We start from the raw sequence: 24,913 nt of genomic DNA, 5'->3' as shown, positions 1-24,913 counted from the left end.
ATATTGTTGATTTTATCCAATACAAGTTTATAGTTGGAGGTTGGAGATGATCAAACTTGGAGAATTGCTTTAAAAGCGAGATGCTTTTACTTGTGTCAGCTTCTACTTCTACTTTTTCAATATCTTTCTAAATCTGATGGTTCGCAAAATGAGGATCTATGCATTTCTCTGCAAATATACAAAAGAGCAAATGAGCTTTATTAGAATTGCTTAAAATGGTTGTTGTTCCTGTTACGTGCAACACTCTCAACATTACAGACCTTGGTGAAGAAACCACAAAAGAGACAACTTTTTAAAACTGATAGTCTGCTTACTCTGCTACCTACAGGATAGGACTTATTGGGCTGAGATGTGGCAGATCAAACACCTTTTTTTCTGAAATATTCAGGTGGTTTTCAGCTCTTCCTACAGGGACGGCTCAAGTGAATTCTGATGCCTTGAATTAATCATCACAGTATCTGCTCAAACTGCTATGAGACTCCACTGAACTCTGAATACATTAGAGGTACTTTGGTTTAAAGACTACAAACCACGATTTTTCATCTGCACACTCACCATCTCTAGGAAAAAGATGAATGAATGTTGCAAACAGAAATGGATAGGCTACACTGCAGCATGTGAATTGAGTGGCATATACCATCGCTCCACTAGGTGGCGTGGTTCCTTCTACAATCTGAAATCTTATTAAAAAATTATTTTGAATTTTTCTTTATATCAGGACTACAACCATCTCTTAGAATTGTGTAAATACAGACAGAAGCTTATGTTTACCAAGACTGCAAATATTTAATGTAAAAATACAGTATAATATTGTTTAATATTATTACAATTTAAAATTACTGTTGAATTTTTAAATATATTTTAAAATGTAATTTATCCCTGTGATGAAAAGCTGAATTTTCAGCATCATTACTGCAGTCTGAAGTGTCACTCTAAATCAACTGCTTGTTGAATAAAAGTATTAATTTATTTAAAATAAAATCTTACTGAAAGGTATAGTGTATACACATACAGTATGAAACAAAGTATTTCTATTTCTTGAAAAATATTTAGCTTCTTGCAATTGAATAGCTCATTTACTTAAATAAGAGACAGATCTTGCACTGTTTAAAGTAGAAAACTATAAAATAGAATAAAACATTAATGTGTGTAAAAGTAATTACATAAATGGATAAAAATCAAATTAGATTTTTAAAAACAAACTAACAACAAAATTCAAATTATATTAGTTATAGGCCTAGTTCTGATTTAAAGAGAAATATTTAATAATAGTTTTTGATTCCTCAATATTACTTTTTGAATAGAGGCAAAAAAAAATATATGTACTTCTGTTAAAGTTTCTGTGTATTAAAAGTTTTTTAACAATTTTTGTATTAACAATGTCTCCATTATCGTTTCATCTGAACTTTCTAAACATTTCAATTACACACACGCATGCTATTCTCTAAAAGTTTCTTTGTATTAAAAGGCTTATTCAGACAGAAAAAAACCCTCAATCACATTTCCCAGCATATTTCCAAAAGAAGTATTGAAACGTTGAAAAGAAGAACTCAGCGTTCTTTATCACACGAAGAGGTTGTCCAGAGTTCTCACTTCTTCTCCTTTCTTGAAAAATACAAGTACGAAAATAACCAAGAAAACATCATTTGTACTAATTGCATTCTGAATAGCTTCATTATAATTCTTTTCTTTTGTATGCATTTTGGGGTGAATTGACACTGTACTAATTCAACATTTAAAGATGTTCTAGGCACACACTTTGTTCATTATCTGTCTATTATCTCATACACAAGGCAAATAGTGGGAGGGTGAAAACATGGTATAAGAGAGAAAGAGACTGACTCATTAAATATTTATAATCCTGCAGTCTCATCCATTCCATTGTGCTTACCCTGCATTCACCATTTTGAGAGCAATAGCCCTCTTTTCAAAAGACCAATTGTATTTTATCTCTCAATGGCTCATGCATGAAACAGGAAGAGCTACCGGGGACAGCAAACATCCATCATAAAGAAATCAAGGACACAGCAAAAGTAATTTATGACTGAAGATATGGTTTATCTTTTGCATTGCATGAATTCATGACATGATGTTCTGAACTTTCATTTCTATTACTCTGTTTTCACATAAACTTTTTCTTAAACATGCATGTGTCTGACTGACCTCTGTTATGCAACTCAGAGTTCCAGACTGTGTTCTTTCCTTAGGCACGTCATTATGCAAGCAGCTCTGTTGAAAGAAGGGCGACTGGGAAAGTCTCATTTTACAAGTTACAAGGTTCATCTGACCTTTCTATCCTTTTCAATTTCACACACACACACACACACACACACACACACACACACACACACACACACACACACACACACACACACACACACACACACACACCTCACTATTACATTTTAATTTGAAAATATAACTTGCCCTGTTTCTTTGAGTAAAATAACTTTATCTGGTTAATTTATTGATTGGTTCACCAGCTATAGAATGAATTATTCTCAATATATATATCATTATTTCCCTATATATTGTGTGGTGACCCCTGACCCCTTCCAGAGAGCTATAGAAGTATCAGTGTTTTCAAGTTTAATGATCATACGCCCAAATGGATGGCAGTTAATTTATTTTCCTGCAAGGATTACTCTCAACATAAAAATACTATAGCAGAAACACTGTATTATAAAGCAATTAATATACTTATCAAGAAGAGCCTACCATCGTTAAAATCGTCGATGTCATTTAATGTCATGAATTGAGTTCAACTAAAACGGGGAAAAAAATATAAAAAAGGCTGTTTATTAATTTATTTAATATTAATCTCTTTATTACCATAGACTGTAAACTCCACCCAACGCGTACGTCAAGGAAGAAGCCTCGCCCATCGAACGTCAATCATTTCTTCCACCAATCACATGCTTGCCAACGCTATTTTAAATATTTTACTATTATTATTATTATGATTTATTTCAACCAGCACATGGATTCACATAACTGATATACGTAATAATTGTAAGCCTAATACCTTGACAAATTTCTTTTAAGAAATAGTTCACCGTTAACAGTGCCGCATCACCGGGCTCCCAGAGATCCGCGTGCGTGTAAACATGGGCAAGTCAGCGAGGGATTAACGTTTCCCAGTACTGGAGAATGGATATTTGTTTTTAAACTCAGGTAATTGTCATGTTATCATGCTTTAAATTACTGTATCGACTGAATTAGACACTGAATGTACGCTAAACATTTCGGTTTACGCTACCCATGTGCACGTTTTCGCTCCGCCAAAAAAAAGTAATAAAAAATAGGCTGCGTCTCAAAACCTAGTGAGGTCCCTGTCTAGGAAGCGTTTTTAAAAAAGTAACGATGTTTTGTATGTAACATTAGGCAGTTTAACGTGCTATGCTTGAGCTACACTCTCGGATACCGGGTGTTGTTGTTGACAGTAACCGGCTGCAGCCGGTTCAGACCGTGTTGATTTTTGCTTCCTCCACTCAAACAGTTGAGCTTCATCAAACGTGGTGAAACCTTCTGTTCAGCTCTCAAGATCGTGTTTAGATTCAAGGATCTGCCATAACATCATTTCACTCTCCAATATTGCACCCAGCAGTATTAGAAAATATGTGTGTTGATGTTTACGGCGTGTTCAAAATACATGTATAATGTAACGGATTCTAAAATTGCACAGCAGTTCTACAGTCAGGCAAGTATCAGACCACAAATCAGCTGATGCTGTTAACTTGGCTTAGATTTGTTTTGCATCGGGGATCAGATGTGTTTCTTTCCCTCTGTGCTAGGTCACTTCGTTCTCTTCTCCATCTGCCTGAGTGTCAGTCATGGACAGCACTAAAGTCACTCTGACAGTCAGAGGGACCACAGCAGTGGGTAAGAGGAATAATGAAATATTAACATTGTGTGTAACTAATAATAAGTCATTAACAAATATTGTATTATCAGTGACACTTTAGAATAATGTTAATGCTAGATAACATGATCTAAGCAAGAACAAACCTTCTACAACATTTATTATTCTTAGTTGGTGTTAATTTCAACATTTACTAATGCATTATTCAAATAAAAAGTTGTGCTTGTTAACATTAGTTAATGCATTCACTGTGAATAAGCATGAACTAACAATGAAAAACTGCAGTTTCATTAACTAACATTAACAAAGATGAATAAATACAGTAATATATTGTTCATTGTTTTTTCATTTTAATTAATAAATTAAATAACATTAATTAATGGACCATTATTCTAAAGTGTTACCGTATTATCAATCAGAAGTTTAATGGTGAAATATGTATTCATATCTTTTGACATAAGGTTATCTCTTAGCCACTTAATACTAATTGTGTAATTTTAAAAGTTCTTATTAATAAAAAACAATGAACACAGTATAATTAAAATAATGTAAATGTGACATTTTGGAATTGTTGCAGTGTGTTAGGGAATATCTGACCAAAATGCTATATATATTTCTGGATGATATAATTTAAAGAAGTTGCTACATTGATGCTTTATTAGTAAAACTGAGAACATCCCATTGAACTTGAGTAAAATAATGACAATTTCAGATTTCTTAGTCACTTGGTTTGTATGCTGTTTAAAACTTGGTCAACTCAGTTTTACCGTGTTTTATGGTTATAGTTATTAAAGTCGATTGTTTGATGTGATTTAAATCATTATATAATGCGATGTAATAATGTAATTATGATATAAATTCAAGTTATTCTGTTATAAATTACATTTACATTTTATTATTTTAGCAGACATGCTTATCCACAGAGTAATAGGTTTTTATAAAGTGTTATAAAGCATTTATAAAATGTTAACAATTGAAATGTAATATTTGGTTGAATAAAGTAACGTTTAGTTAGTAATAAGTGTTTCTAAGCAAATGTTAACTTCAAGATAGATCATTAATCATTTTTGCATTTTTAACAAATGCAGACATTTATCAAAGTAATTTTATTTCTTTATGAATTATTATTATTATACTTATTCAGAATCAGAAATATATTAATGGACATTTTAAAAAACATTAATCCTCGAATAACTTAATTTTTTAAAACCTATATTAAATTGAATTATTAAATTATTACCTTTGGTATTATTATTGATTTAAATGTATATTTTTGTATTTCGGTTGTTAAGATCAAATTGTTAAATTATGTTAAACAATGTATTGAAATTATATTGTAAGCATAATACTGCTGATTTTGCTATAGATGTGGCATTTAATTGAAATAAATACAATTATTTAATAATGATCTAAATAATGTTATAAAAGAAACGTATTACAAAGAATACAACCTGTGTCTGTTTATCTTATGGCAAATGTTGACATATGATACTTAAAGTGTTGAAAAGAATGTAATATTTCTTCTGTATCACCTGGAGACACATTCGTTTGCTTAGCACAAAGGAGAGAAATGAACTACCATATTTTGTTTCTTTATCAGGTGAGGTGATTGCAGTGGTTGGCAGCTGTGAAACCCTGGGCAGCTGGTGTCATCAAAGAGCCGTGACCCTACAGCCAGCAGAGGAGGATGGGTACAAGTGCAATGCCAATTTATGTTTGCTTTCCAGCACAAACTTAGTTACCCATGACCGACATATTTGTCTTATGTGTCTGGTCTCACCCCAGCACCCTGTGGAGAGCAAGCATTCAGGTTCCTAAAGGGGGTGAAACCAAATATCGCTATTTCAAGGGATTCATTTTGGAATCTAAGGTGAGATTTTCTTTTCCTCGTAAACAAGTAGAAGTAGAAGTGATTCCTGGAAGGTTCACACACATTAAGGACTAATGATGGATTGATTACCCAACACCTTTAAAGGGCAGTCTCGTATATTTATTTTTAGATGTTGTTGTTTATAATTCTGTTCATAACTGGTTCATTTGTAGTCCATTCACACAGAACAGATTCAGAAACATGAGACGTTGAATGAGGAAAAAGCAGTAGGAGATGTTTTTATTTTTTCTAAGTTGAACTTCTTGAACCTGAGCACTGTGTTTTTAGAACGCAGTGTCATTCGAGACGCCCAAAGAGACATGATCAGAGTCAGTCAGACATGTCGTTCTAGCTTGTGTTTAGACATGTTTATATAGAAAAACAATGGAAAAAGCTGCACATTGAGATCTAAAAATCTGTTCTGTGTGAACGGCCTCTTAAAGGCATATCAGAATTTATGCAGTATCTATTGTTTGTGATATACTTTTGTGATTTTCTTGAATATGTCCAGCTGTTTTCTTATACATGCATGACTAGATTTTCTTTAGCGAGTTCTTTCACATGTGGGATGTGTGGGTTATGTCTTTTTCAAACATTCCTCAAGGGCTTTCTTTTAATCATCTTTATTTTTTAGGGTACAAGGAATTAACTGTAATATTCTTTAAGTTGCTGAAATCCTTCTGTGTGAGTGTGTGTGTGTGGGATTTCCAGGACATTCTTCTCACAGAAGTTAATCTCATTTTAGCTGAACACCACTCAGTTCTGGGTAGTTTTTGTTTTTCGTGAAGAATGACATTTTCTGGAACAGGTTTCCTGCGAGCCCTTTCCTAACATGCTGTGTATTTCATAACTTTAGCTGTTATCTCACGGCCAGAAATATTCTTTTAGAATTTATAGTGGAAATATTTCACCAAGAATTAAGGTATTCATGATTAGGGAAGTATTAGCAGAAATGTAATCTCATTTTAAGTGGGTAAGTACAAGGATTTAAATTTTTTTTTTTTTTTTTTTTTTACATATAAATAACCTGGAGATCTCTAGTTAAACACTTTGAAAAATGCCAATGTGTTTCTTCTGACTAATCAGTCCACTTTTCAGATGTCAACCAACTGGCTGGCTGGCAGAAAGTGGTGACTATATCTCATATTCTTTTTTCGGGAGTGAGACTTTGGTTCGAATGGCCAAAGTAGGCTTTGTTTTTCCTAAATCTGTCCATAATCTTAACCCCCATTTGGAATTACAGAATGCAGGTGGGCCATGTCAAGTCATAGTCAGTAGATGGGAGACCCATCAGCTGCCACGCTCATTGAGTCCCTCAGGTATCTGATCCCAGAATAGTCCACACATTTGAGTGTATCATGCAACCCGTAGACCCATTCCTTCATTCTGATTACATTCAGATCAGTTTGTCACGTTTAACTCTAGGTGTATGTTATCAATACATGCTGTCTTCAGCTTTTTAAAGACAACATGAAACATTCCCAACACATTTCAAGTTTGAAATATATATGATGTTTTTCAACATTAATGAAACTAGTGGAAAGTAATGTTATGTGGACTTGATTTGACCTCTCAGAACGCTGGATCTTAGAATGGACATGATTGTTGTTGGTTAATATTATTTTCCCCTGCCCGCATTATTTTCTTGAGAAAATGCATCATGCACATTAAGACCAGCAACATTTATTTTTCAAAGTAAATAACCCTATTTACTATATAAATAACTACATAAAGTCTTATTGTGCATGCATTATTGATGCATGTTCTAAAGAAATGGTAAATTTAGATTTCATGTTGTCTTTAATGTTGATTTTAGTGTCATTTGTCACGGACAAATGTAATGTCAGTAAAAGCCACTTAAGGGAATCTAATGGAACTTAATTATTAGAAACCATAACATTTAGTAGGCTATTACTCCTCATAGACGAACAGAACAAAGCAGTTTTCACTGGTGCATTCTTGGTTTGACAAGCAATGCTTTTTTTTTTTTTTTTTTTTTTGCCATCCCCTAACTTAGCCACTTTAAAATTTTGAGTTCAGTTATTTTAAAAAAGTTTTTTGTTTTTAAATAATTGCATTCATTTTTAATTGTTGATTTTTTACATTAGAAACTACATTTCTTTTTTTATTTTAAATCACATTATTTGCATGCACGTTGCACAACACATGTTTTTTGAATAATTCTATTAATAATTTTGAGTTAATCTTTATATTTAAACCATGTAAAGAACACATGCATTAAATACTCCTTTATTTACAAGCACAACACCATTTTTTTTCTTTTGAAGTTTTTTGTTTTTTTGTTAAATAACTGCTAATATTATCTTGAGTTGATTTTAAATGCACACTTGCATTTAACACTTCTTTATTTACATATACAACCCACCCTTAACACATGCATTTAGCACACTATGCAAAATAATATATTTTAAGGGCATCTATACTTTTTTATTTTAGTTTTTGCTAGACAGGGTCCATCATTTTAATCAGGTAACTGTTTGCTCCAGATGTGTTATGTTCTATGTTCCTTACAAGTTTCTCAGCATTTTTTTGTGTTTGTGTTGCCACAAAAAATTTTGCTTGCATGGTAACACTTGCTGAATTATGCATTCTGTTTATTGTTTATTAACTTTTGGCAACCAAGTAATAATCCCTTTTAAATTATCTCTAGTGTTACTCTTAAATTATATAATATACAGGCTACAAATGTGTAGAGCACCAGCCAGTACAGAGCAAACTGAACACATATTTTATCCGTATAATTTGTTTGTTTAAGAAACAAACCAGAAAATGCACTGGAAAATGTGTTTGCTCTGTACTTGTACCTCTTAACTTCTGTAGATGTGTAGCAGGAGTGGTTGACCTTCCTTATTAAATTTGGTAATATCTTGCAGAACCAGAGCTTGTGATCGACGATGGACATTTTGGAATCCATAGTAAGTTTAATGAACTCTAGTTTTAATGCAAAACAAAACAATATCATGTCATCTTACTTTAATATGCAAATACATTTTGTTTGATCTGCAGGTGGGATTGAGTGTGTGGACTCTGGTTGGTTGACGTGCCAGACAGAAATTCGTCTCAGGCTTCATTACTCTGTGAAACCTCCAGTATCTATTACTAAGAAAAAATTTAAGAAATCACGCTTCAGGTAATATCCTCCACAGAATACATATTTAACTTTTAGAAAACTTATCTCAAGGTCAGCCAGTCACATTTAATTAGAAAAGTTAATTAGAAATCAGTTCTATAATATAATTACTAGTCAAATTGATCTGTTAATTAATGGTAGGGATGCAAAATATTGCAAGCAGTTTAGTAGAGCTTTTTTTTTTTTCAATTCAAGCACTATATTTTCTTCTAGCCCACATACTAAACTAAACATTTGTCTTTTCAAATTCACATTAAACTGTTTTGATGCATATATAATTCATCCAATCAATGGCTGCTTTAGATTGAAGCTGACGCTGGATGGTTTTGAGGAGGACGAAGAGGAAAGCCCTTCACCACGGCATAAGATATCGACTACGCTGGAGATCAGTATGATCAGTGACAGCGGATATAAGTCTCGTCATTCCCAGCCAGAATGTGGATACGCCCTTGAACCCTCGCAGTGGATTGAATACATTATTCACACCATGGACCCCGACAACCTAGAGCTCACCTTTGAGTTCTTTGAGGTACAGAAATCTTTGGTATTGTTTTGACCACAACTGCATCACAAAGCATTTTGATGATGGAGTTTGTATGTTTATTTTTTTACATTCATTTGCATGAATCCTGTTGTTTATTTACGGCTGTTGTGTCACACCGTTGTTGTTTAGGAGGACCTGAGTGAGGCCGTGGTTCAGGGTGATGTCCATCCAGGCCACGTGGGCATCGCATGCCTCTTGTCATCTACTTTTGTGGAGAGCGGTAATGATCAGGGTGTGGTCACACTACCCATCATGAGCCGAAATGCCAGACAGACAATTGGAAAAGTTAGAGGTATAATCAGTACCAAAATGCACTGCTATTCAAATTTCATTTGTACACCATAAAACTAATGCACATTCCTGCTGCCCATGATGGTATCTGTTCTTCCACTGCATGCACACCAAATTTGCTTCTGTAAACACGTCAAAGGCTATGTAAATAAAGGGTAAAGTTTCTCATGTTGGCCAGATCCACTCTGCTTGAATTGTTGCTAAGTAGCTAGATAATGCGATTATGATATCATTCTTTTATTGATGTGCTAATTTCATTAATTGTATGCTACATTTACACTAGTGTGTTTTCATTTTAAACCAGCGTTTATCGTTTAAATTTTTCAACTGTTGAAAACGGTAGTATAAATGTCAGCGACATAGCAAAAGTTCAACTTTTTAAATTGTAAGTGCAATAGTGTACATGTAGCCTTAAGCATTAAAGGGATACTCCACCTCAAAATGAAAATTTTGTCATTAATCACTAACCTCCATGTCATTCCAAACCCGTAAAAGCTTTGTTCCTCCTCGGAAAACAATTTAAGATATTTTGGATTGTTACTGTCCCATAGACTGCCAAGTGAGTTACGCTGTCAAAGTCCAGAAAAGTATGATAGACGTCGTCAGAATAGTTCATCTGCCAGTAAAAAGCCTCACGGTTTTCATCCGAAATATCTTAAATTGTGTTCCAAGTTTTTACGGGTTAGGAACGACATGGGGGTAAGTGATTAATGACAAAATGTTCATTTTGGGATGGGGTAACCCATTAAGGGTTGACTTCACTAAAGTAAAAAATTAAGTATCGACTTATGTAAATGCTTTTATTCTTGATGTGATTTCAGTGGATTACTTGGTGACACGTCCTATCCAAGGCTTCCAGTGTGACATGAGGCAGTCTTTTACCAAATACTGGAAGAAAAGGAGCGCTTTGGATGTTGGACACAGAGGAGCAGGAAGCACTCTTGCTCCCAAGTGAGTAGCAACAGTTTGGATGATCGGCATGTCAGCATGCATCTACAAGAATCCTGAGTCTGTCCGCTTTGATTTAGTGTCTTTCCTTATGGGTAGGCCCACAATGCATCTGTGTAAGATTTTTACAGAGGGGGGAAATTATGTCTGTCACTTTTTACTAAACTTTTTACTAAAATTAAAAATGGTATTTCAGGACCATTAAAATTTTATGCTTTATTGTGATGATAATAATGTCACAATGTAAAAAAAGATTAACGGTCTTATGAATTAATATTTTTTTTATTCAATTACAATTTTCAATTACAAATAGAGACAATTACTATTTCACAATAGTAAAATCCATTCAGATCCCCTGACTATTTGAACTGAATAAGTAAAAAAAAAAAAAAAAATCACATATTCATCAGTCCTTTTTTATTTTTTACGTTTTAATAAATGTTGCTTTTCAGTCATCTAAGGTTTATATCGACTCTCTAATTTTTGCATAGCCTGTATAAAAGTAAAGTAGGACAACACAACAAGCACGCCTGAGGGTTGCTGCATGAACAGAGTTAGAAGTGCATGGGATAGAAGTGCATGTTTAACAGAAATAAATATGATTCTCTTTTATTTCAGACATCACAAGATCAGGGAAAACACAATTGCCTCATTTCTAAGTGCGGCCAACCATGTGAGTGTAAATGAAGAATGCAACTCATCCAAAATACATTAAGTTTTGTTATATGAAATATGAGGCTAAGGCATATCCGTTTTTTTTCCCCACAGGGAGCTGCTTATGTAGAGTTTGATGTTCATCTCTCTAAAGATTTAGTTCCAATTGTGTACCACGATCTCACCTGCTGCATTTCTATTAAAAAGGTAGCATTCACATTTGGTTTCTATTACTTGACCGTGAAAAGTCACTATTTGAACTCTAATTTTAACAACTCTTTTTGTGTTCTTCAGTGTACCTTTTGTTTTCACTCCGACTGAAGACTTCCCACTTAAACCTTTCTAATTCAGATTTGAACAGTCATAAACTCTGATTAAAACTGCAAAACAAAAGGAAGAAGAATAATCTCCTTTGTGCTTTACATTTCTTGTGTCCTTTTATAGAAAACTGACAAGAACTCAATGGTTTTGTTTGAAGTTCCTGTCAAGGATCTTACGTTTGATCAACTTCAGCTTTTAAAAGTAAGACTCAAATTCTTTTACTGTTATTGATCAATGAAATGCAATTATCTCCAGTCTGATATTGATGAGTGCGCATGTGTTTGTCTTTCTCAGCTCGTCCACACAACTGCCTTGGAAGTTCATGACCACAAAGGTAGAACTTGATTTATTTATATCACAAAAGTACAATACAAATGCAGATCATTATATATCTACTTGTCAAACTAGTTGATGGCCTTAATGAAAGATTACTGTGCATTGTTTTGTCTGTTAAGGTGTTGATAAAGAACAGTGTACCTATAGAGAGCAATAGTCAGGTTTAGCGATAAGAATGAAATCTTTCAAGACACACTAGTCATTAGCTTTGAGGTTGTTAAACAATGTTTTATGCCTATTTCACTTAACATTAGTTCATTTAGGATGTGCATTAAATACATTCAATGACAAAAAAGAAAACAGTTATTTAATGCATAATGGGGTAGTTCAAATACTGTTTTGCTGTAAATGAGTGTTATTTTATCTCAGATCTGGTCGGTATGGTTTAAGGCTTAAAACACAAGCCTCTGTTGAGCTGTAAATAAAGAGTTAACTGTTGAATAGATAAAGATTGTTTGTGTGGTGTTGATTTGTCTAGAATTGCAGGATGAAGAAGAGTTTATAGATGAGCACCAGCCTTTCCCTTCCCTTTCACAGGTATGACATCTTTAGCTCTTCATATAAAACTTTGACCTCATGAATCTTTTTTTTTTTTTTTTTTTTTTTTTTTTTAAGTTACTTAAAAAAAATTTTTTTTGTAGTTTAAGTAACTTTTTCATAGATGTTTGCTTATATTGCCCACCTCTACTGCTTATCTTATTCGATATCATGTTCCAGATATTCCAGGCTGTTCCAGATCACGTGGGATTCAACATTGAGCTGAAGTGGATTTCTCAGTTCAAGGTTTGTATTGCCTAAAGTGATGTGTGCGTTGGTTTGATCTCAGTGTTACTGGAAAGAAAAGCACCCTTGTTGTGTTTGTTTCTCTAAACAGGATGGCTCCTGGGATGCTAAACTCTCCACCTACTTTAACATGAACCAGTTCTTGGACATTATCCTCACCTGTGTACTACAGAACGCTGGCAAAAGGAGAATAGTCTTCTCATGTTTTGATCCAGATGTTTGCACAATGTAAGAGGCCTTGTTCACATGCATATTCTATAAATGCACTGATGTTTAAGGTTATATATATTTTTACTATAGCAGACAATTTAAGCACAGTTTAAACCAACAATATGTTTTTTCAAATGTATAATAAGTCCAGGGACATTTATCAAATAAATAGTTCACTTAGAAATGAAAATTGGCTGAAATTGTACTTACCCTCAGACCATCCAAGATGTAGAAGAGTTTGTGAAATGTAGCATTGCATCATTTGCTCAGCAATGGATCCTCTGCAGTGAATGGGTGAGAGTCCTAACAGCTGATAAAAACATCACAATAACCCAGAAGTAATCCATACCACTCCAGTCCTTCAATGAATGTCATAAAGCAAAAAGCTGTGTGCTTGTGACAAGCATCAAGATTCATCATCAAGATTTTTTTAACTTCAAACTGTTGCTTCAAACTAAAATACAAGTCCATAATCTACATTATTTCTTTCTCCGGTGTAAAAGTTATCTGTTAAAAGTTATCTGTATTGAAGTTAAAATGCCTTAATGACGGGATTTGTTTCTTACAAACACAGCTTTTCTCTTCACAAGTCATTAACTGATGGTCTGGAGTGGAATATTGTGGATTATTGTGATTCTTTTTATCAGATGTTTGGACTCTCATTCTGACGGCACCCATTCACTGTAGAGGATCCACTGGTGAGCAAATAGATGTAATGATAAATGTTTCCAAATCTGTTTTGATTAGACTATCAATGCATCTTGGATGGCTAGAAGGTAAGTTTTTAGCCGATTTCCTTTTTTGGGGGAACTATTTCTTTAAGGAAGTAAAAAGTCAACCTTGATGTTGTTTTTAAGTTTAAATAAGTGTTGTTGTCTTCTTCAGGGTGAGGCAAAAACAGAACAAATACCCCATCCTTTTCTTGACCCAAGGAGTGACAGACCTATACCCTGAATTCATGGACATCCGCTGTAAGACCACTAAGATCGCCATGAGCTTTGCTCAGAGTGAGAACATACTGGTAAGAGAAAGTGTGTGGGGTGACAGCACAGCTGTTGATACTTCAGAGACAGAGACAGCCAGTTTGGCAGTATCAAACTGTGCCATGTTAAATTTCATGACAAAGACTAAAAAAGGACTTTTGTTTGTGTTCACAGGGAATCAGTGCACACACTGATGAGCTCTTGCGAAACATGGAATTCATCAGAGAGGCTCAGTCTAAAGGTTTGGTGGTCTTCTGTTGGGGCGACTATAACAATGACCATGAGAACAGGATGAAGTTGAGGGAACAGGGCATCGATGGCCTCATATACGACAGGTGGGCTATAATTTGTCTTTCTGTACAGTTCCTCCAACAGCAGTCTTTAGTAGGGCTGAGAATATTGATTAAATGTTTACTTGCACAACATACTGACAATATATTGTTGAACTTTTCACATGTGAAAACCAAATCAGCTAGCCATAAAGGAACCGTAGCAATATCAGTCTAAGAAAAGGGGTGAAAAATGCTCGTTTGTGTTTTTGGCGTAAGAAACAAAAACTATAAGAACACATTGCATAAGCCCACAAGAGGTGATGTCATGCATAATTAGACTGCCATGTTGACTCTTTCAACATCATCAATGATCGTGCACTTTTTCAATTAGTTACAATCAGGCATAACCTCTGGCTGTGTAATATGTATACGGAAAATATTTAGCTGTAAAATGTATCCAGTAAAACCAGTTCTGAGGTCTTTCAAGCACTGACAGATGTTGACGTAACATGCTGTGTTTGCTGGTCTTTTTTTTTTTGCAGTTTCTGACAGTTCAGCTAATATTTGTTCTGTATTTTTGTTCCTTCTCTGCTGTAGTAAAACCCTCAAGACCTGCTTAGAGAAACTCTGTTGCTGTTTGTTGAAATTTAAAGGAACAATTCCCCCAAAAATGAAAATTCTGTCAACATGTACTTACCACTGCTCATTCCGAACCTGTAGGATTTTATTGTTTTGTTTAGTTTTAGTTTTTCATTTATTTTGTGATAATTATTTTCTTGGCAATTTTGAATTAATTTTTAAATCAATATTTTTCATATATATATATATATATATATATATATATATATATATATATATATATATATATATATATATATATATATATATATATACACACACACACACACACACACACATATATATATATATATATATATATATATATATATATATATATATATATATATATATATATATATATATATATATGCACACACACACACACAATACTTAAATATGTACTTTCTATACATGTATACAGTAGTTATATATAGGGATGTAACGATTCACCGCGATACGGTTCATCCGGTGGCACCGCAAAATGGTGGCCAGGACACGCAATTCTTCTGTTGTTTTTGTTTGATCTGTTTTTTTGTCATTCTTCTATAAGTTTTACCAGGGACAAACTCCTTAACATTAGGCAACACATCCCAGACAATATTTTTCCGGGTTTTGATTATGTCAGACGTTTTGTTGGACATTCTAGTCGGAAGTACAACTGTGTTGTTCGTACAGACGCAGAAGAGGAAAATGCAACAAAACGGATGAATTTCTTCTTCTCACCCGCATCAATAAGGACTTTCTGAACTCTGCTGCACTGTGCTTCACTGAATCCTGGCTGAGTGAAGCCATTCCAGACAACACGCTTCATCTGCCGGGCGTGTTCAAAGCAGATCACATCGCGGAGTTAACGGGTAAAACGAGAGGTGGTGGATTGTGTTTCTACATCAATGAATGTTGGTGTTCAGACATAACAATGCTGAAAAAGGTATGCTGTCCTAACTTAGAGGAACTCATCATAACCTGTAAACCTTTCTACTCACCGCGGGAGTTTTCCTCTTTCATTCTCGTGAATGTGTACGTGCCTTCGGACGTGTGCGTGAGCGCCGCGATGCAACAGCTGGCAGAACAAATAACTGAAATGGAGCAAAGGTTCCCAGACTCAATTTTAATAATTCTTGTACATTTTAACAAATCAAATCTCTCCCGTGAACTGCCAAATACAAGCAGCACATTATTATCCCACCAGGGACAGTAATATATTGGATCAATGTTACACAGCAATAAAGGATGCATGTCACTCTGTCCCACGAGCAACTTTTGGGCTCTCTGATCACTGTTTGGTTCATCTTATACCGACTTACAGGCAGAAATTGGAATTGAATTGAACTGATTGTAGTGTTTTTGAAGCTGCAGCCACCGATCTTTATGAGCTCACAGAGACTGTAACTTCATATATCAGTTTCTGTGAAGATATTTGCATTCATACCAGGACATTCTTATCATTTAATAATAATAAACCGTGGTTTACTGGGAAACTCAAACAACTTTGTCACGCCAAAGAGGATGCTTACAGAAGTGGGGATAAAATATTGTATATCCAGGCCAGGAACAGACTAATAAAGGAGATCCGAGTGGGTAAAAGAAACTACTCAGAAAAGCTGAGAAAAGAGCTGTCAGCAAACAAACCAGCGTCAGTATGGACTGGTCTGAGCAACATCACCATGTACAAAACACCTCCCCCACAGTATGGAGAATGGACAACTGGCTCACGATCTGAATGTCTTTACTGCAGATCTGAAAAGGATAGTCTACCACCCCCATCCACTCTGACCTGCATTTCACACATTCACTTACCACCCCTGCAACCCTCCTCCATCCTTCCCGCACAATTCAACCTCTGCTTAATGTTTGTGTAGAGGACGTGAACCGGCACTTCAGAAAGCAGAAATCTAGAAAAGCTTCAGGATTTCCTGACAGACAGGCAGCAGCTAGTGAGATTGGGCAAACTCACATCCATTACGATCACCATCAGCGCCGGCGATGTGTTCTCTCCCCACTGCTCTTCTCTCTCCACACAAATGACACTTCAAATGCCCCCTCTGTCAATTTCCTGAAGTTCGCAGATGACAGTGGGACACTCACATAGACTCAGAGGTTGTACTTCCTTCGCCAGCTGAGAAAATTCAACCTACCACAGGAGCTGCTGAAACAGTTCTACTCTGCCATCTAGGCAGTCATGTGTTAATCCATATCTGTCTGGTTTGGTTCAGATACCAAATCAGACATCAAGAGACTACAACAGACAGACAGGACTGCTGAAAGGATCATTGGAGCCCCTCTGCCCAGGTTCCAAGATCTTTACATCTCCAGAGTGAGGAAAATGGCCAAAAATTACCTTGGACCCATCACACCAAGCCCACTCTCTTTTGCAACTGTTGCCTTCTGGTCAGCGCTGCAGAGCACTGACCACCAGAACAGCCAGGCACAAAAACAGTTTTTTCCCACAGGCTTTATTCAACCTGAACAAGGTTGAATAAACAATGTCCATCACAGCTAACATAGTTATCTGACATATTTATATTAAACTGCACACTTTGTAAATAACATATCTGCACACTAATAACATACCTGTTCATTTATCTAAACAATTATCTTTTTTCTTCACTATACTTTTGTTTCTGTATGTATAGTACATTATTTAAAAAAATATATATTCCTTTTTTAATTTTTTATAAATATTAGTGTTATATTACATCCCGACTTTGTTATTCCTGTTTATGTCTGCACTATGTTGTACTTTCTTCTACACTAGAAGCTCCTGTCATCAAGTCAATTCTTTGTGTGTGTTTACATACTTGGTAATAAAGCTCTTCTGATACAGATTCTGATCCGGATGAAAATCAGTATAAATATGTGATGATTCAAATCAGTTGAGATGTTACACGAATGGCGATACATTTGGGGATGAGTTTTTTGAATTTATCTCTGAGGGCAACTGACTGTCTTTATAAATCTTTAGATGATGTTTTCTATTCATCTCGTCTCTGTATAATTCTTATTAATCTCCCCATGAAATCAAAATGAAAGATTTTTGGGTGTTAGTATCAATATGTTAGTCTTAAGGTTATATGTTAGGGAGTGTGCCTCAAAACTGACAAAATTCACATTTTGAAGATATAAGCATTCAAAGCTTGCAGTTCATCTATTCTGCCAAAATGACTCAACGAATGGTTAGACGTCACATCGCACTTCATCTTCTCATCATAGCTTCTGACCAATCAAATGCTCTCTAGAATCTGAAACGCCCGCCTCCTGCATTATAACTATAGACACTGAAGCACCGACTGAGATCAGTCACTTGTTCACAGTGTAGTATGTCCTTTACAGTGAATGCCTCGTAGTGCACAATGTAGGTGATAGGGAATGATTCAGACAGTGTACCGTATTTTCCGTACTATAAGTCACACTTTTTTCATAGTTTGGCTGGTACTGCGACTTATAGTCAGGTGTGACTTATTTATCAAAATTAATTTGACATGAACTGAGAGAAATTAACCAAGAGAAAACATTACCGTCTACAGCCGCGAGAGGTCGCTTTATGCTGCACAGTGCTCCTGTAGCCTACCACTGAGCAGTATAGAGCGCCCTCTCGTGGCTGTAGACGGTAATGTTTTCTCTTGATTCTTGGTTCTAAATAAATGCGACTTATAGCCCAGTGCGACTTATATGTTTTTTTCCTCATCATGACGTATTTTTGGACTGATGCGACTTATACTCAGGTGCGACTTATAGTCCGAAAAATACGGTAAATATGCTTTACATTGGTGCAAATGAGGTCTGGCTTCACGTTGTTTCACGCAAACTGTGGCAGCGCACACCCAGACTTTTCTTGACTATAACCCAGAGACGTGATCGAAAACAGAGCGGATCATTTACACGAGTCAGCTTTTATTAAAAACTTTAACAACTACACAACCTCAGCATGTTTATGATCACTATTTAGTTCTACTAAAAGTTTCATATTGCATCTAGGGGGTAATCTATTAGACCGTGGCTGTCAAATGCGGCTTTACCAAGCTCAATGTCTCTTGGCTGAGGACAGCACACATAATCAAAATGCCAATGGCTATTTTAAAAAGGGAGCGGGGATGCTCAGTATGTCCTGTCCTCACTTCCTGTTTCAGTTGAAATTAAGTCACCACATAGAATAATGCTCTGTGTTTTAAGGCACTTTAGGGGACCTTTAAAGCAGCGTTCATAAAAAGGCCCTGATATACTTCAAACAAAAGGGGGGAAACAAACTGATATGACATAATTTCGAACAAAATTTGGCAGAAACAAAGTTTGTTTTGAGTTCGTTTTGGCAGTTTGAAACACCTGACCAAAGCAAACTTTCTGGAGGAGTTTGTTTTGGCTCCTAAATATCTTTATCTGAGATTCCAATGGTCCGTGGTGGTTATGCAATCGGTAGCTGTGTTCTGAAACTCCACTTTCTTTGACATGCAAATTTTTCGGTTCGTTTCTCATTAAACGGAGATCAGGCAAGAGAGAACAATATCTCCGGCCTAGTCACTAGCAACAAGAATACACTGGAGTGTCGAATAGCTGAGCTGGCACAAATACATCCGCACCTGTACAATTGCTCGCGGAGAGACTTTAAAGATTCAGAGAAAGCATTTAATTGCAGCGGAGCTTGCAAAGAAATTGCAGCGGAGCTTGGTGTCAACAACCAGGAGTTATGCAAAAAGCGACGTAGAGAACCATCCGAGACAAGATTTCCAAAGCCATGAAAAGAATGAAAGGAAAGAGATTAGCAAGTACCAAATACATGTTTCAAATAAAAATTACTCCATAGTGCAGTTGCTGTTGTTTTTCTAAGCAAATTTAAAGAGTATACAATAGATTAAATGCCAAACAAACATACAATAAAAAAAACTTTTTTTATCATAAGTAAATCATGACACCACATAAAATATAAAAAGGTGTAACAATTTATCCAGTTTAATTAAATAAATGAACACTAATAAAATAAAGTAACAAACTGACTCCAATATATAATTTTCCACATCATGCAAAAAATGTTGGTATTCTGACCATTGGGGCCAATCGTACACCTAGATTGCTTGTTTAGGGCATATGCACAAGCATCAGAAAACATTAATCTACACCCCACTTCTAGCAGCGCGGAGATGTCGGAATGTTCGAAAACAGTATACCAGTGCTCAGCCTTTTTGAACATCTTTTTGCCCCCAAATGAAGAACGAAAATTAACTTTGTTTGAAGTAAAGCAGAGCCTTAGGCGCAGCGCTGCTTTGTTTACAGTGGTAACCAAGGAAACGCTGTATCTGCTGTTCCATAAGTGCCACCTGCTGTCAGAGAGCATCTCATTCAGCGCTTCTGCTCTTTGTTCTGTGCAGATGTTTCACGTAGTGAAGTTTCACAAAACTAAAATCAGAGCAGTCTGGTTTGGTTTTAAAATGTCAAATTATGCAATCTAATTTAGATTTAAAAAACTGCTCATGCTGCATGTATTCAGCATCTTTGGACTGTGATTCAAATGCAGTAGATGCCTCTAATTTTTAATGGAAAGAGCACAGGTAGCCTTTGTTAATATGAAAATAAAAATTGTTTGATTAGATTTAGGGTTTGTTTAAAAAAATTATTTCACTAAGAAATCTGCAGCATTTTCTCCCAGCAATAATAAAAAGACACCTTTTCATTTATAATTAGTCTTAAATCTAATTTTGTTTAGAAAAAATTTGAAATTGGTATCGATAATTTAATCGTTAGTTAAGTGAATCGTTACATCCCTAATTATATACAATAATAAGGTCTTACTACCAGACAGTTTGAGAAAGTGTTCGATTTTAACCTTTGCTTAGTTTCGTGTTATTTTTCCTTGTTAACCAAATATTTCTATGCATTATTGACTCTATTGACTTTTAGTCCCTTTTTTAATATATATATTTCTCACACCTTTTCATGGTAATGTGCCTCTTTTTTCAGAATACATGAATGCTTGGTGCCAAAGCCTAATGCTTCGACTTCCTCTGATGCCCGTAATGTCACCTGTTTTCCAGTTGTTTGTTTGTTTTGTTTTTTTATTGGCATTTGGCTGCTTCCTCACTTATCATTCTCACCGACTAGCACCAAGAGAACCGTATTGTTTAACAGCAATGATGTGAGGCAGTAAAACTGTGGAAATTAGTTTTTCATTCAAATGATTCAGCACTGGATTGAGGTTCAGCTGCCTTTTACATCATTCTGAGCATTTGAGACTTCCTCTTTATATGGGCGGCCTAGATTTCCTCCCAGAGCCCATATCACACAAATTACAGTGCAGATGTGCATTTGTTTTATTTCCACTGTGAATTTTTCAGTACTAGCCACGTTAACCGTGCTTGAATCAACCTCAGTGGACCTCAATGACTTCATCATTGAAGGATAAATAAATGAATGAATAAACGGATGGCTTCTGCTCTCAAACCAGCATGATTGAGGATCTTGATAAAGGCATGGCAGAAAAAAGCTGCATTCATCTACATATGAATGATCTCACCCTAAACGTATTTGCTGTGCCAGTAAACCCTACTTAAACACAACTAGATCCGATTATTGTCTGTTATTGTAATATTATGCAAATGTGTTAGAATAATTAGAGTAGATTATAAATCCCAAACATTTAGAATGGATGACTCCTTTTTCATGAATAAATGATGTTATATTCCTTGGGGTAACCTATGGAATATATTTTTAATAGCTGAGTGCTTACTGAACATGTTTTGGCATGTCATTTGTAATGGATAATGAAGAACATAAATACAAATGTTCCAAGCGCCAACAGAAAAACCATCAGTATGCATAATGCTCTTAATCACACATATATCATCTGACACCATGATGGTAGAAACATTGTGGTAGAAGACTTGTTGATGTCAACTTTGACTTTCCTCGTCACACATATTTAGGTGCTGCACACATATAAATTAATAAAGTGGTTCCAGTTTCCACAGATATCTTTTAAATGCTATCATGTTTTCTGAATTTATTACACTGGTGACTAAACTTTGAATGAATATCTTGTTCTTGTGAATCTAAATAAGATCCCTGAGCCTCTTTCAGCTGTGAGAAGTCCCAAGCAGAGGTTGGATTTGTTTATTCTGAAAGAGAATGCGGCTTGTTTTTAATTTATTGACCTTTGTGAGAGTAGACATCATAAAGTCAACATGAAATTCTAAATATATGTTTTTTAAGTGTTCATACCTGATCTTAATATAAACAATTTCTATTCCAAAGAAGGCATAATAATGCATAATCTTAGAGGAATATTTCACTCAAAAATTATAATTTTGTCATTATTTACTCACCTCCATTTGTTTCTTTCTTGTGCTAAACACAAAGAAGACTTTTGAAGAATGTTGTTTTCAAAACAGATGATGGTACCCATTGACTTTTCCATACTACTTCTGTATTATATCTGCTTTTGTGTTCAGCGGAAAGAAACCTTTTGGTTTGGAGTTTTTAAAAGAATCTTATTTAAAAGAATCCAGTCCGGAAACAATTGTAATTTGGAATAAAAATTGTATATACCTTTTCATTCAGACTGCAGAAGTAGAATAGGTTGTGACAGCTGTTCATGTTAACTTTAATTTGATATGGATGAAAATGAGGCTATGGGGGTACAATCACAGTCTGTTTAAACTGTCTCACTGTCCTAAAGTGTCATAATTTCCATGTTTTCTGGAGATGTTATTTTGCCCAACAAAGATTTTTAATTTTGTTCGTTGCACAGACTATACTTGTAATGCTCAAAGCTTCGTTTTCATTTGTCATATTAAATATTCTGTCTACTCCAAGGTCTGTAGCAGAAATGAAAAGCATGATATGGCACAAATATGGAGATGCTTATCATAAAACACTGAAAACTACAGTAAAATCCACTCACATTTTGTTTTTGCCTTTGGTCAAAACCTTGGTATGATCCCCTCCCCTTCACCCTGGATGGCTACTTTTATTATTTATTATTTGTACTTTTTGTTAGATGGCACTCCTTTCCTTTCCCTCAGATTGACCCAGAGCTTAAACAAATGTTTTGCAACGTTTCTTTGTCCACAGAATTTGTGATGACAAACTCGAGCAGCCAAACATCTTCAAAGTAGAGGAACAGGGTGGAAGTCTAAAGGAGGTCATTCAGACGTGTGCCTGCTCCTCCTACAGCATTCCCTGCTCCTCCAGTCCATGTGCAGGAAAATCCCAGGAGTCCAACGGGGAGTGCGATTCCGGCCTCAGTTCCTCTTGAGACGCACACAGCCTGTCCACTTTCACTCGATGTCTGTAATCTTTCAACAAAGGACCAGAACTAAGCCACAAATGCACTCCGTCATTAAAGCCAAACTTAAGCCTGAGATATTTTATAATCAAGTATAACCTTGTAAAGAATGATATTGGGGACAATTACACAATGCTAACTTTCACAAAGGCAGCGTTTTTGCTTAATTAAGCCAATTTGCTGTATATGGTGATGCAAAAAAAATGGTGTATAGAATTTAGAATTTTTTTGTTGTTGTAATTTTTTAATATTCTGTTGAGGAACACCTGATTATTTTCTCTTCAAGTATTTATCGATTTCTTTATCGGAGTAAGTATTTAATATTAATGCAGCGTAGTATTTCAATTTCTCGAACAACAAAAATGCAGGATTATTATAAAAGCTAACAATAGCTATTGCATTTGAGTAGCTAAGAGTGAGGCCTGCTTCTTTAAAAAAAAAATCTCGGTTGTAAAAAAGACACTTGAAAATGTTTCTCGCCTGTATATTATTATATTTTCACTACTATACTGTATCTATCCACAAATTCATTCTTAAATGAAACTAATGGTTTCAGCAGAACAAAATTGAATCATCTTTTTATTCAGATGTGAAGTTGGCATGAGCTCTTTACTGTAAATGGGATATATATTTGAATGAATGTGCCTCATTAAACCTGTATATGCTACTGAGTGTCAGTGTGATCTTGTCTCTCAGCAAGTTTTTATTCTGCTTGTCCTCACTACAGCACATGCAGTTAAATCATGCATGTTTTGCTGTTCAGTGCCACACTGGTCTCTAGCTTGCTGTATGAATTCACTCTCAGACAACATAAACCAGAACAACACTCTGAGAGCCAGAATATACGTATTTATTTCCAATGAAAGTTGAGTCTTTCCTTTTGTTCTGGGTGATCCCAAAATTACCAAATGCTTGGGCACTACAAATATGATGCCTTAAGAGTAGCAAGTAGTGCATTACATAGGATAGGAATGAAAGTGCACACTACAAATTCAGGTTTTAAAATGGCTGCTATGTCTTATAGTGCACTATTGGAAAAGGGTGCCAGTTTGCACCAACATATTTTTCACTCTCCATGAATAAATTGTGACTTTTTTTAAAAGAAAAAATGTATCATGTAATGTGAATATTTGATTTGATATCTTAATTTATTATGCAAATATTGCTGTGCTATGGTGCTTTTTGGTTGGATTTGGAATGTTAAACATGAAATATAAAAATAGCAATACAAATTATAATGATAATATATGTGAAAAAATGTTTTATTATTGAATAATATAAATAAAAATAGTCATTTTCCAGGCATAAATAATAATATTTAATTAATTAAAAACGATACGCAAAATATACGCAATGTAAACATTCACAAAAAAGGATTGGATGTATTTTTTACATTAAATGGGGGGAGCTGACTTAATTGTGGGTGAAAACAACTATGAAAAATAAAACGGAAGTAGTTGTAAATACAATGTTTTCAGCAAGAATTCAAATGCTATTAATCTTTGATACATGGTGATTGTAAACGCTGACTTCATAGACGTGACATTTCAATGTTTGATGTGGAAATGCTCTTTTATCTGACACAGGTGAGGTGGCCTTTGGTGTGACGTCATTCTGCAGCTGTGTCCTGTCCATTAATATTTAACATTCTTTGCTGGCCGCAGGTGAGCATTTCCTCTTTGTTTTCCTACATTATACATAAAATCATCAATGGAAAATCACCGGCAAAACTCCATTTCACTCTGAAGGCTGTGTCTGAAATCATAGTGAGCTGCCCACATTCTTAAGCTACTTA

The 24,913-nt window shown here is 35.1% G+C and overlaps 1 protein-coding gene across 3 annotated transcripts; it reads left to right on the top strand.

Annotated features, from left to right (window-relative positions):
- Positions 1 to 2,988: 2,988 nt before the first annotated feature.
- LOC113092558 (glycerophosphocholine phosphodiesterase GPCPD1-like) lies at positions 2,989 to 23,785 on the top strand. Of its 3 annotated transcripts, XM_026258166.1 has the most exons (21): positions 2,989 to 3,174; positions 3,795 to 3,882; positions 5,463 to 5,553; positions 5,648 to 5,732; positions 6,976 to 7,051; positions 8,627 to 8,668; positions 8,760 to 8,883; positions 9,187 to 9,412; positions 9,557 to 9,719; positions 10,540 to 10,669; positions 11,285 to 11,339; positions 11,435 to 11,527; positions 11,765 to 11,842; positions 11,936 to 11,975; positions 12,456 to 12,514; positions 12,695 to 12,760; positions 12,852 to 12,988; positions 13,856 to 13,991; positions 14,128 to 14,288; positions 20,796 to 20,848; positions 22,905 to 23,131. In XM_026258166.1, the coding sequence occupies exons 2-21, from the start codon at positions 3,834 to 3,836 to the stop codon at positions 22,946 to 22,948; spliced, it is 1,908 nt and encodes a 635-aa protein (XP_026113951.1). In that variant the 5' UTR covers positions 2,989 to 3,174; positions 3,795 to 3,833; the 3' UTR covers positions 22,949 to 23,131. The 3 variants fall into 3 exon arrangements, with proteins under 3 accessions (XP_026113951.1, XP_026113949.1, XP_026113950.1); XM_026258164.1 differs by lacking the exon at positions 20,796 to 20,848 and having other exon boundaries at positions 2,997 to 3,174; positions 22,905 to 23,785; XM_026258165.1 differs by lacking the exons at positions 2,989 to 3,174; positions 20,796 to 20,848 and adding an exon at positions 3,538 to 3,700 and having other exon boundaries at positions 22,905 to 23,785.
- The last annotated feature ends 1,128 nt before the right edge of the window (positions 23,786 to 24,913 follow it).

This window comes from Carassius auratus, unplaced genomic scaffold (genome assembly GCF_003368295.1).
Source record: "Carassius auratus strain Wakin unplaced genomic scaffold, ASM336829v1 scaf_tig00214657, whole genome shotgun sequence".
In the NCBI taxonomy this organism is placed as follows: Eukaryota; Metazoa; Chordata; class Actinopteri; order Cypriniformes; family Cyprinidae; genus Carassius; species Carassius auratus.
This window is presented reverse-complemented; position numbering and strand designations above follow the sequence as displayed.